General features: G+C 36.3%; 1 protein-coding gene across 1 annotated transcript; it reads left to right on the top strand.

Moving 5' to 3' along the window:
* Positions 1–4,533: 4,533 nt before the first annotated feature.
* On the top strand, positions 4,534–6,329 carry LOC149208604 (F-box protein At4g05010-like). The gene is made up of 3 exons (XM_089396124.1): positions 4,534–5,114; positions 5,357–5,431; positions 5,589–6,329. Exons 1-3 carry the CDS (start codon positions 4,761–4,763, stop codon positions 5,946–5,948), a joined length of 789 nt encoding a protein of 262 aa, XP_089252250.1. The 5' UTR covers positions 4,534–4,760; the 3' UTR covers positions 5,949–6,329.
* The last annotated feature ends 7,611 nt before the right edge of the window (positions 6,330–13,940 follow it).

The following is a 13,940-nucleotide window of genomic DNA, read 5'->3' as shown; positions in this document are numbered from 1 at the left end:
AACTACGCTAGTACAAGTTAAGGATCAATCCCAACAGCTCACATAGAGCCAACATGGTGAGAAGTGTTGTTGATCGCATGCAAAGGATCTGACAGCATGCATGTTGTTGAGTGCATGCATGCAATCCAACCCATTTAGCACACTCACCAAGGCGAAGACAAGAAGCAAGTCCAACTAGGGCTGAACATGCACTTCGGCAAGTTGATGCGCGTGACCACCAGCACACACTTGAAGATCAACATGGAAACTATGCATTAGTGTGTTTCAGTTCAACCATACCCAAGACCATGTGCATGTTAGTAGACGAGTTGGATGAAGGGTCCGAACCAATGCACCGGTTTCAACGGAGGCAAGAGTTCGCTTCAGCAAGATGTCACCATGAGGTACATGCACACCATCACGGACGACCAAGCTTGGCTTTAGCTCACCAGTTTCGCCATCACAAACATGTCAGAGAGTTGGTCTCATCACAGTGGACCGAGTGTCAGTGATGTCTTGCAAGGCTTTCTCAAGCCATGTTGTCTCACATGAGTACATGTGCATTGTAATGTTGAGTCATGTAAAGTGTAAATCAAGTGTCCATAATTGGATGTAACAGTCATAGAGTAGGTGAAGAGTCATGAGGGTAGTTGAACTGTCACGAAGGGGAATGTCAAGGGTCACCACACCCTTTGCTACAAATAGTCCCTCATAACTCATTGTAAGGGCTTTTGGTTAGCCAAGCTTCTACTAAGACTATCTTGAAGAAGGCTTGGACAGTATTGTAATGCACCTTGGCTTCTCCGCTACACAGAGCTAGTACATCTCTTCGGAGGACCAAGTAGATGTGGCTGTGATGTTCCATTGATGGGGCTAGCAGGTTTACATAGTGTATTGTATGATTGTGACTTACACTTCTTTAATAATAAGAGCCAACACATTTTCATGCATATGTTGTTATTGTAGTTGGATTGTTCCTATTGCCTTAATGATATATGTTGTTTAACTTACGTACTTGTCTATGAAATGATTTGTATGCAATTATATGAATCTTGTTGTTAATGTGTTGCATATGTTGTTTATGTTGTCATCGTCTATGTCGACTGCTTTGCCAGACATCAGACAGAACTTTCTCATGAACCTTGCTATATCAACCATCACACTCTTCTTGGACTAATTCATGAGTGTTGTTCGTGTTATCTTACCTTGTTGTGACTGTCGCATCCGAGTGGACTTCTCCGCTAGAAGCTGTGCATGTCCTTTGTGTGGTGTGTTCTTAGCCGAGTTGGGATTGATCCCTTTCAACCTGGAACTCACCTTCACCTTCCTTTCCCTTCGAAGTGTTGGAACCTCTCGTACACATTCCTTGACTCTCTGCATCAGTCACACTCTTGCTACTGGCAGAGTTATCTTACTCATCTCTCTGCGACATCACAGTTAAGGCATTAACTTACGACCCACTGCTGGGACTCCTACGCCAAACGGTCTGGGGTCTAATTGGGACTTTTTACCGGGGAGATCCCCTTGACATGTTGGTGGGTCCAACACCATCAAAACTACATATTTAATCATTTTTCAAATAACTATCTTTTAATTTGTTTTATCATTATTATAGGTTTTTTAATCCTTTAAGTATAATGAAATATTCAAATATAAAACATTTCATCACAAGTTACACCATTATTAATAATCCATTTTAACCTCAGATCTATCAAGTGCAAAGAGGGATCCAATCTCTGAAGGTGAAAACCTCTTTTTTTAGCGTAAAACTTGAGGAAAGGTTTGCACCTCAAGAGATTTGATCCATCTCAACGCTTGATAGATCCGAGGTTAAGATGTATCTAGGTTGGTTATATAAAACTATATAATATCTATATTTGTCTATGTGTCTCTTTCTTATTCGCTCTCTCTATCTCACCCCCAAACATACACACTCTCTTTCCATATCTATCAATGTCTATCGCTCCCTCCCTCCCTCTTCCTCTCTGCCTCTCTCTCTTCCCCTTCTCTCCTTCTCTCTCTCTCTTCCCCTTCTCTCCTTCTCTCTCTCTCTCTTTTCCTCACACTCTCCTCTCTCCCTCACTCTCTCTCCATTGCTCCCTTGTCACACCCTCTCTCTCTCCACCTTTCTCCTTCTATGTCTTTCTTCTTCCTTCCCTCTCTCCCCCCTACAACTCCATCTCTATCTCCTTCTCTCTCTTGAGTCCTCTCTCTCCCTTTCTCTCCCACCTCCCTCTGTCTCCCCCCATCAATCTCTCTCTCTCTCTCTCTCCCCAACTCTATCACTATCTCCCTATCTCTCTGTCTCCAACTCTATCACTATCTCCCTCCCTCTCCCCTCCATATCATTGTCTCCTTCTCTCTCTCTCTCTCTCTCTCTCTCTCTCTCTCTCTCTCTCCCTCCTCTCCCCTCCCTCACTCTCTCTCCATCTCTCCTTTGTTCTTTCCTCCCTCTCTCTCCCCCTCCAACTCTCTCTCTCTCTCTCTGCCCTCCAACTTTGTCACTATCTCCCTCCCTCTCGCCCCCCCTCTCTCCCCTTCACTTTGCTTGTTGTCATCACTTGGATCCTTAGTTAAGATGGATCTATGTTGGTTCTTACTAATATTATTTATATTATATAAATTCCACATCTTTAAATATGAAAGTATTCTCATTTTCAATTTTATTAAAACCTTAATTTAATTTCTATGGGAATATTTTTAGTAGTCGTGAGGATAGAGGATTTAGATATATCTCAAAAGTAATTATAACATTTTTCCTTTTAGCTTCAATTAAAAATATATATATATAAAAATTAAAATAAAATATTTTTATTGTGAAATAAGTTATGGTTTTTGGGCATGTGGTATTGAGAAGCCATGGTATTTGCCCATGGTACTGTAACAAAGCCTATTTACAAGTTAATAATATCCATGGTATAATAACCATCAACTCTCCTTGCCTATACATTCTTATTTAGATATATCTCAAAAGTAATTATAACATTTTTCCTTTTAGTTTCAATTAAAAAAAATATATAAAAATAAATAAAATAAAATATTTTTATTATGAAATAAGTTATGGTTTTTGGGCACGTGGTATTGAGAAGCCATGGTATTTGCCCATGGTATTGTAACAAAGCCTATTTACAAGTTAATAATATCCATGGTATAATAACCATCAACTCTCCTTGCCTATACATTCTTTCTAACTAAACCTCATTCCCATTACTTTTAACTTATTTCATACCAATTCTTGTTAAATATTTATTTTTTAAAATATATTTTCTTCATAAATCTTTTTTTAAATTTTAAATAACAGTATTAATAATAAAACCCTTCCTTAATATATTCAAAATTATTTTTAATGACAATATTAATAGTAAAACCCTTCCTTCACATATTGAAAATTATTTTTAATAGCAATATTAATAGTAAAACCCTTCCTTAACATATTCAAAATTATTTTACATTTTTATTATTATTATTATTATTTTCATTTTCATTTTTATTATTAACCATATTAATATTTAAATCTTTCCTTGATATAGTCAAAAATATTTTCATTTTTATTATTAACCATATTAATATTGAAATCCTTCCTTGATATGGTCAAAAATCCCATTTTTACATATTTAAATAGCCCAATTTTATATTTACATTAATTTATTTTTAATATTTCCTAGATTTTCTCGACATAGTTGTCCATGTATGCATTAAATAAATGATTAAAGCAAGCCTGCCTTTATTGCTTTAGTTACGCCTTAACCCCTTCAATGATTAGTTCTTTTATGGTCCAGTTAACATAAGTGCAGATGATTAAACACCAGAGTGAGAATTTGTTTTGATCTCCTTTCACATTTAATTGGTAAGATCCCATCCAGCCGACGGTAGTTGGTAACTGCCCCCCTAAAGTTGGAGGGATTTATGGTAAACTGGCCATCTAATTTTGGAGTAATTTGTGGCTACGTAAGGCCATGTCACCGACTGTTTCTTCCTTCTTCAAGAAGTTTCCAGTTATTTACTCCACTCTCTTACCCTACGTGTCCGGATATTGGTATTAACGCCAACCCCAGTTTTACCCCCTCGTGTGTTCGAAAATTTTTCCCACTACCCAACAACTTGCACTCATGACACGTCACCAAGGGGTTTTTCACCACACTCGAGGTAATCACTACAGGTACCAGCCAGCCGATATACACGACATTCCAGGGAGTTCTTGAACCGCCCAGGAAGCACCCTACGACTAATCATAATCGGACACGTGTTCAAGTCACCGCCACTGTAGATTCTATTCGACACGTGGAAGGTCCATTCGAGTCGGCTAACGGCCAATGGTGGCCGCACGATCCGGGAAGGTGACCGCACTCGGCCCAGACGCGGTTACTGTGGAAGAAATGGGGGCGAGCAATACTGTAAAAAGAATGGGCGGAGACTTGAAAGAAAATGATTTCTTTAATCTCGCCGCCCTCGTGGAATCCACTATTAACGTACAGGTAAAGTCCATCTTTTACGCAAAGAGAGCCCTTCTTTCCCGGCTCGTGGTATTCAAAAGGCATATAAGTAGCGCTTGTGTAGGAAGGCCGGGCAAAGAAGTGAGACACAGATTTTCATCGGTTTCTTGATTTGAATACGGGTTCGAAGCCTCTGGAGCGTTATAGAATTGTGTTTCTGAGTAGGACGGCGGGGGTTATAAGCACCGTGACCGCACCTTTAGGATTCATTCCATTGTTCGTTCGTTTCTTTGTATCGCAATAATTCGTGTGATTCTGGAGTAAAGGGAGAAGGGGCTTCTGTCGAAAATGTGTTGCAAAGAGGATAGTAAGGTGCGTCAATACAAGAACAAGGCTGCTCAGGTCAGTGCCCCTGACATGAAGGAATCAGGGGAGTGTTTGACACTCGGAAGCAAGATGGGAAGAAAGAGGAATGCGATGTCGGCAGTGGAGGATTGGCAGAAAGAAGAATGTGCTATCGATGACAGTCGGGTTAAATTTGGCTTTTCGGAAGATCGTTCTGGAACTGGGAGAGTCTTGCGCCGGAAGCCTGACGAGGAGGAAGTTTGTGTTACTCCGGTGAAACCCTCCCCTGTACTCGCTGCTAATAAAAATGAGAATTCGCCCGGAAAGAACCTGCCGTCTTTGCCTTTAGATGTCTTGGTATGTATGTCTGCATTTTCCTGAAATTGCTTTTCTATTTGCTCACGCCATTATCCCAGATAATTGCCAGTGCCCTGTCTCATCACGACTGTGTTAGGGCTTCTGGTTTTTCGTTGTTAAAAGACAATTTCAAATCTTTAGCAAGAAATTTAATTGTAATTCTATCAATGTCTCTTAGCGGAGTTTCCCTGGCCTTTAATTTTCAGAGCGGCTACTAATTTCCTTCTAAAATTATTTTACAGGTAGAGGTAGTTTGTAACTTTGGGCACCACGAACTAGAGCCGTTGTATTACGTTTCAAAGGATTTCAAAGAAGCTGTAAGAGCCCTCTCCTGTTTATTTAACATTTTCGTAATTCTGCATTCTAGGATGTAAAAGACATTGTCTTCCGCGCTCTCTAATTTTTTTTTCTCGCGTTCTTTAGAATTTCTCGGTTTTTTTTCAGCTTCTAAATAAAATTGTTTTATTGTTGCAGGTTAAAGTTGCAAAGGAAACGCATTTCGCTTTTAAAACCCCGGAGCAGGGGCGGCGACATAAACGTTCGTTATTTCAAAGTATAAGCCCTGCACATTCTTCTTCCGTAAATGATAGTCCAGTGAGATTGCCTGTAACGCCTAAGGCTCCGAAACGTGTAGAGAAGCATCGAAATCCTCTGTTAAATGATAAAGATCTGGCTGAATTAAGCAGAGTGCTCTTTCTGGAAAGCAACAAGTCATCCAGCGCTAAAGCTTATGATGCAGAGCGTACAATTTCCGTGAAGCCGGCCATTTCTACGAACAGAGTTTTGTTCATTGAGGATGAGCTTTCTGGCGCGTTGTCCCGCCACTGCATATAATAATTTCTGAAGTGAATGCGAGCTCCTCCCATTTTGCCAAGGTTGGGAAAGCAGGTGGATAAGGGTTTTATGGAAGAATCTCACTGCTCGTGAGCTTTCGCAGCCAGGTTTATTTTTTTAGGTTATACTCTGTATATACATCTCTTTAGCAAGTTTTGGTCTCAACACCACTTGTTCTTGCATCGAGTATCATAAACTCTCTCATGGAATATTTGGTGCATATATGTCATTCTTTCCAGGCCAGCATGTGCTTATGCTGTGCTGGGTAAATAATTTGTTGCAGTCAAGTTTTTCTATAGATGAAAAGCATGGTTAAGGGCAGTCTGCCCTTTGTTTCTGCAATTGCTTCTGAATATGAAATTTAACTTCACATATTTCCCATTGATGAAATTGTTATTTTGTTACTGTAAAGAAACTATTTTTATTCATATTAAAATACCTGTTTTAAAGAAGTTGTGTGGTTTCGGATCTACATAAATGTGAATGGTGTTCCAAATTTGTCTCATTTAAGACGCAGAATGCGTTGAGATGTTGCGTTTTCTAGAAACAGGGGCTGTTTCCTGAGAAATAAATTCAGGCTCTGACTCCATTCCAATTGGTCAGATCTTGGATTTTACTCGCTGCCGTGTGTTTCCTGATCTTTATCTCATTGAAGACACATAAATGTGGATGATGTCAGGCCTGCACTTAATTCCAATTAGACAGTAGGTAAAGATGGACTAAAAGGGAGGTTGCAAATTTGTCAGGGGTATTAAGTCTTGCGGGATTTGAATCAAATATGCAAATAGGTGCATTCCGTGTGTGAAATTATTGCGTGATAGAGCCGGCAATAATAATACAACAAACATTAAGATTGAAACACTAACTTGGGAGGAAGAAGGCTAATAACAGTTAAATAACGAAGTTGAAAAATTGAACCTGGAGCAAAGCACGAGGATATAATTGACCAGAAGTTTAGTATAATATACCAGGAATACAAAAATGTGTATTGGGGTTTGGAGGGGAACCAACAGAAGTTGGAATAAAAAAAGCTTGTAATGGGCACAAGAAGAAAAAAAAGAGAATAAAAAAAGCTTATAATGGGCACAAGAAGAAAAAAAAGAGAGAATAAAAAAAGCTTGTAATGGGCACAAGAAAGATAATAAAAAATCGGGATGGAAAGTAGTACATGGGACGACACCACCATCTTCATCAAATGTTGATTTGAAGCCATAGCTAGTTACATTGTTAACCCTGAGTCCTCTGGAAGCAAGAGAAAGTGGGCAGTGAATATATGATCTGTATTTCTGCTCGTATCTGATCTATAATATAAAAATTATCTGCTCGTATTTAAAACAATAAAATATATGATCTGTATTTCTATAATAAATATAACATAAAAAATATCCGCGCGCGTCTAAAACAATAAATATTTTGATCTGTATCTGTAGCAAGCAGGTAAACAGGTAAACCAGCAGTCATCTATATATATATATTTTCTTTTATATTTTGACAACGTGCACTTTGACCAAGTGCCATGTTGACCATTTTGACCAGGTTTATTAACAAATAAACGTTTTTTGTGATGTTGATTGTGCTATAGATGTTGTTATTCTCGTGTGACTTAGGTAATGTTGTGATTGTCGTGTGACTATAGGTTTCTTTCTGCCAGTTAGAAAAAATATTTTTTCTAAAAATATATATTAATCTAAAGTAAAATTAATTTATTTATATATATATATATATAAAAAATAAATTAATCTAAATTAAAATTAATTTTTTTAAATATATATATAATAATCACCAAATTAATGTAATTTATTTTTTACAAATAAATATATAGGTCTAAAATAATAAAATCTAAATGAATATTACAAGAAATGCTCACAAATTAATATGATCATTGCTCATAGCTAGTAAAACCAACAATAATACTCATCAAAAAAGGCAACATTGCTAGTTTCTAAAATAACAAGCTAAATAAATTAAGTTTAAACCGATAATAAGCTAAATAAACTAAACTTGAACAACAGATAATAAGCTAAATAAACTATAAATAAACCAAACTTAATGTGAGATCATAAGCTAAATAAACTAAACTTGGTCACTATGATGGGTGTAAACACCTCTAGAGATCTAGCCTAGAAATCCATAAACTAAACAACAAGATCAACAACAAGATCAACGAGGGCACTGGTCTTGTTCTAAATCCATAAACTAAACAACATGATCAAAGAGGGCATTGGTCTTGAGAACAAGGAAGCGTTCAAAGTAATGGGATGCTCCTCAACCTTCTTATTTGCAATCTTGCTAGCCTTCCTTCTATGTCTAGCTTCATGTCCTTTAGCATTTTATGGAGGTAATGATTTTGGCATCCACATGAATTTCCTTTGTGGGTATTAAAGCTACTCCTAACATGGCTTTTGAATGCAAGACTTATTACCTTTCTTGGATATGTCTAGAACCCTCAAAGCTACTTTGACTTCTTACCTTGGAAAATTTTGCCCATATTGGGACAGATTGCTCATGAAAAAAGCCATGTGATGAGGACTCAACCTTGACTTGGAGCTGCACATTGTTTTGCTTTCTCCCTCTTGCAACAACATGCACACTGGCATGTCATAGTTGTGAGAGGCAACAAGACACATTGAATGTTCAACTAGTGTGGGGTTGAGAGCTATAAGAGTTGTTGATGGAAGGTGGTTAATAAATTGTGCGAGGAGGGTTGAATCTTTGTCTTGTCGAATGCTGGGATAGTCCCTCATTGTTTAAGAAAGCCACCAAAGACATAGGGAAATCCAAAGGAGAAGGATAAGTCCCCCAAGCTTAAGATATTGTGTTGCAACTCAAAGTCATCGTTGGTGATGTAAACATGAGGGCTTGTTGAAAGAGCACAACAAATAAATTGTTGGGACAAAGCATCGAGGTGCCTATCCATCATTAACTTCCTAGTTTTATAACAAGCCTATCCATCATCGACTTCCTAGTTCTATAACAAATTGTTGGGACAAAGCATCGAGGTCCCTATCTCATAATTACCACATTAACACTCCATCAAAATATAAGTATAATTAATTATCAATGCTTGCCCTCATAATTACCACATTAACACTCCAAAAATGTATTTGATTAAAAATGTATTAACTAAGTCCCTCGGGCGCAGAATAGATGTACTATGAAGTCACTGTGATGTGAAGGAAAATGATGGGGTGTACTATTAAGTCACCGTGATGTGAAGGTCACTAGTGTTATGGGCAAAAATCCAGTGATCTTAAGGGATGGTGTGGTCCAGGCCAAGTGCAATCTCAGGGTGATTTTGATCACTTGAATGCCGCTAGGAATGCCACTAGGCCACAGTCACTTGAATGCCACTAGGTCACAGTTACTCAGTTTCTCAAGCCAAAGGTTAATCTTGTAATCATCTATGAAAAACATAAACAACTTAATAGATATAATAAAATAAACAACATAAACATTTCTCGAAAAAATAATTTTTTAATGGATATTAATTTTTTTTACTTGTTTTTTACATTTTACTCTATGTTTCTAACCATAATTCATTCCATTTTGAAATTGAAAAGATTGTGTACATATTCATTATGGCAAAGATGGAAAAATATGGAGAGCAAACATGGAGCAATGAGGTTCATCATTAGGACAAAGATGGAGAGCCATGTTCATCATCAAGACAAAGATGGAGAGGGAGATCAACAAATCCAGTACTTATACTAATAGTAGAGATGCAAAGGTTAAAAAATAATTAAAACAATTTTATATCCAATAAATTAATAGTCTATTTATTTATTATTTTTAATCAAGGAAACATCTAGAAATAGTTCCCACTATTTTTATCATCTTAGTAAGATAAAAATAATAATTTAATTGATAAATTAGAGGTTTATTATATGATAGAAAGAAGACTAGCTCAATAGCCTCCTATAACAAATATATAGGATCCCTTGAACCAACCTCCTCAAGTAATGAAACATCATAAATAAGAGGTCTATTGTATAGAATGAAGAATAACTCAATAGCCTCCAATAACAAATAGATGAGATCCCTTTAACCAACCTCCTCAAGTAATGAAACATAGATGAGATTCCTGGAAGTAGCCTCCTCAAGTAATGAAACATCAACAATTGCTCAAGTAGTTCCAAATTTAAAGAAAACAGTGACTCCACAATAGGAGTAGCCAAGGATAGAAGATGAATCTCCAAGATGAGAGAAGGTGGAGCTAAGGGCATAAGATGATTCTTCAAAATCAAAGTTATAAATATGCACAATCTTGTCAACCTTTCAATAGTTATGAATTTCAAGAAAACTTTTCTGAATAAACCACATAGCTAATTTAGGGTCAACATGTTTCAAAGCCCCACTGAGGTTCATCATCAGGACAAAGATGGAGAGTGATGAGGTTCATCATTAGGACAAAGATGGAGAGTGATGAGGTTCATCATTAGGACAAAGATGGAGAGCGAGATCAACAGATCCAATACTTATAGTAGAGATGAAAATGTAGTCTAAAAAATAATTAAATCAACTTTTTATCCAATAAATTAATAGTCTATTTATTTATTATTGTTAATTAAGGAAACATCTAGAAACAATTCCTACTATTATTATCATCTTAGTAAGATAAAAAATAATTTAATTAATAAATTAGAGGTCTGTTATATGATAGAATGAAGACTAGCTCAATAGCCTCCTATAAGAAATAGATGAGCTTCCTTGAACCAACCTCCTTATGTAATGAAACATCATAAATAAGAGGTCTATTATATGACAGAATGAATACTAACTCAATAGCCTCAAATAAAAAATAGATGAGATCCCTTGAACCGCCCTCCTCAAGTAATGAAACATCAACAATTGCTCAAGTAGTTCCACATTTGAAGAAAACATTGACTCGAGGAGCCAAACATAGAAGATGAATCTCTAAGATCATACAACATGAGCCAATGATTGAAGAATATTCTCCAAGATTAGAGTTACCATACTATTTTACCATGAAAAGGTTGTCTCATTTGGTTTTTTTTGGTGTATTTAAGAACAGGAGTCATAGCACAAGAGTAAAACGCATTCACAATTTTGGGTTTATTAGGCTAGTAGAAATAAAAAGACTATAAATCTATGTAGAATGGGGCCCTTTCTTTTTGAAATAATGGATTAAATGCGACACCTGCATTAATAAAACATATTTTATAAATACACACACACACATACACTTGACTTCACCTATGTAGATGGCCAAAATATTTGAATGAAATACTACATTTGAGGGAGGAAATAAATTTTCTCCAAGAAAGAATATGCACCAAGAGAGGAAACACATTCACATGATTGCCCACCTTTCAAGAGTAATGGATTTACTCATAGATTAGAGGTCCATTATGCTATGGAATGAGGACTATATCAATAGCCTCTTATATCAAATAAAAGGTCTACAAATGGCAACATAAATGTGATTTCTAGAACTAGCCTCCTCAAGTAACGAAACATAACAATTGTTCAAGTAGTTCCAAATTTGAAGAAAACAATGACCCCATAACAAGAGGAGATAAGGATAGAAGATGAATCTCCAAGATGAGAGCAAGTGGAACTAAGGACATAAGATGATTCTCCAAGATCAAAGTTATAGCTATTCTAGCATGTAAATGTTTTCTCATTTTGTTTGGTTTTTGGCTTATTTAAGTGTGTATGAGTCATAGTATAAGAGTACAAAAAACCACAACTTTATTTTTATGGGGCTAGTAGAAGTAGAAAGATTAGAAATCTATGTAGAATAAGCCCCTTTCTTTCTGAAATGATGGATTAAATGTAACACCTGTGCTCCTAAAACATATTTTAGAAATACACACACACACACCTATGTAGATGCCCAAAATATTTGAATGAAATACTACATTTGAGGGAAGAAATATTTTTTCTCCAAGAAAGAATATGCACCTAGAGTGGAAACGCATTCACACGGTTGTCAACCTTTTAAGAGTAATGGATTTACTCATAGATTAGAGGTCCATTATGTTATGGAATGAAGACTATCTCAATAGCCTCCTATATCAAATAGGTCTACTGATGGAAACAAAGATGAGATTATTGGAAGTAGCCTCCTCAAGTAATGAAACATCAACAATTGCTCAAGTAGTTCCAAATTTGAAGAAAACTGTGACCCCACAATGGGAGAAGCCAAGGATAGAAGATGAATCTCCAATACGGGAGAAAGTGGAGCTAAGGACATAAGATGATTCTCCAAGATCAAAGTTATAGTTATTGTAGCATGTAAATGTTGTCTCATTTTGTTTGTTTTTTGGCCTATTTAAGTGTGTATGAGTCATAGCATAAGAGTTAAAGATAATCACAACTTTATTTTTATGGGGCTAGTAGAAGTAGAAAGACAGGAAATCTATGTAGAATATGCCCCTTTTTGAAATGATGATCAAATGTAACAACTGTGCTCATAAAATAGAAGTTTTTTTTTGTTTGTTAAAAAAATCTTTATATATAGATTGAGGTTAGAAAACAATCTCTCTAATTACAATTTACTAAAGTTTAATTTCAATACAAGTTTTATCTTGACACTAAATCTTAATACCAATAAATTATTGAGAATTTATATTCCTCGTTAATAAAATCATTGAACTCTCATATAGAGTTAACTCTTCACATGGATGGAATGCATAATAACAATGAAGGGGTACTATCCAATGTCAAATTCCAATTAAACCTTACACCTTTTGAAACAAGAGACCATTTAAATTCTGATATAATATTGAAAATCAATTGGGATCCATCCAATTGTATCCTAAAGTGAAGAGATTGGGAGACCTATCACGTATGATGAATTGATTAATGCCTTCAAGTCAATGGCAAAGGACAAGAGCCCTAGACCTGATGGGTGGAATGTATAATTATTTCTATATTTCTAGGACATTATGGGACATGATCTCCTTGTAATGGAAGAGGAGTCATGCATTCAGTGCACTATTACTGGTTCTTTAAATGCTACATTTATCACTGTTCCTACATACATTTAGTGCACCAATTTGAAGATAGTTTCATATTTTAATGAAATAGGGTCTATTCCCTATAAGGATTCCTTGACACATATTCTTCCAGTAGATATTTGGTCCAAATATCCCGTAGGTTTCTTTGACGGGGAAAATAACTAGACGTGGTAGTGGAGCATATATTGTTTTAGAGCCAAGTATATCATATCATTTCTGTTGGAGCAATGGCATTGGCTCAAATAATCGAGCTGAGATTATTGCACTAGTGGGGCTCTTATTTTGTGCTAGGTGGTTGTCCATAATATCTGTGGATGTTTATGGAGACTCAAAAGTGGTCATAGATTGGGTGAAGATGAGATATTTTGAAACACCCTGACTCATTAACTCGATGAAACATATAAGAGTGCTAAAGTGCTAACTAACTATTTTCAGGGTAAGACACTCCAAGGCGAGATCTCAGTTAAGGAGGCATATAAATATATATCTCCAATTCATCACTCTATTCCAGACCAAAGTTGGTTTCACAAAATTTGGAAATGGAATCTTGCTTACAAGCTCAAATACTTTGTCTCGTTAGTGTGGTGAATTAGGATTCTTACTTGGGATAATTTATGCAAGAGAGGCATATGTGGTCTTGGGAGATGCTATATGTGCAAATCAAGGCTTGAGAGTGTAGAACAACTATTTCTTTCTTGTCCATTCACAATGTATATTTGGATTGTTGTGTTGAACAATTTACATCTGGCTTTTGATTGGAATCATAATTCTGTTGAGACATTTCTTTTGGAATGGAGCACAACATATATGGATTATCACACTCTTCCTTTTTTATGTTTTTTAGGGTATTTGGAGATTCTCGCATATATGCTCCACATGATGCAATGACCCTTGCATGGGTATGGGCATGATAATTGGACATTGCTCGAGATTTGGTTGGTGAGTGAGAGAAATATATTCAATTCACATAATGCAAACATCTCTCTTTTGCATTTTGATGATGTTTTCT

This window comes from Pinus tabuliformis, chromosome 1_2 (genome assembly GCF_031772625.1).
Source record: "Pinus tabuliformis cultivar Carrire ecotype Pingquan chromosome 1_2, CPIR1, whole genome shotgun sequence".
Taxonomy (NCBI): Eukaryota; Viridiplantae; Streptophyta; class Pinopsida; order Pinales; family Pinaceae; genus Pinus; species Pinus tabuliformis.
The sequence above is the reverse complement of the archived record's forward strand: the minus strand, read 5'-3'. Positions and strand labels throughout refer to the sequence as shown.

Coding starts and splice junctions, on each gene's coding strand:
- LOC149208604 (XM_089396124.1), top strand. CDS start 4,761: ATGTGTTGCAAAGAGGATAGTAAGGTGCGTCAATACAAGAACAAGGCT. Junction 5,115..5,356: donor CTTTGCCTTTAGATGTCTTG/GTATGTATGTCT, acceptor ATTATTTTACAG/GTAGAGGTAGTTTGTAACTT. Junction 5,432..5,588: donor CAAAGGATTTCAAAGAAGCT/GTAAGAGCCCTC, acceptor TTATTGTTGCAG/GTTAAAGTTGCAAAGGAAAC.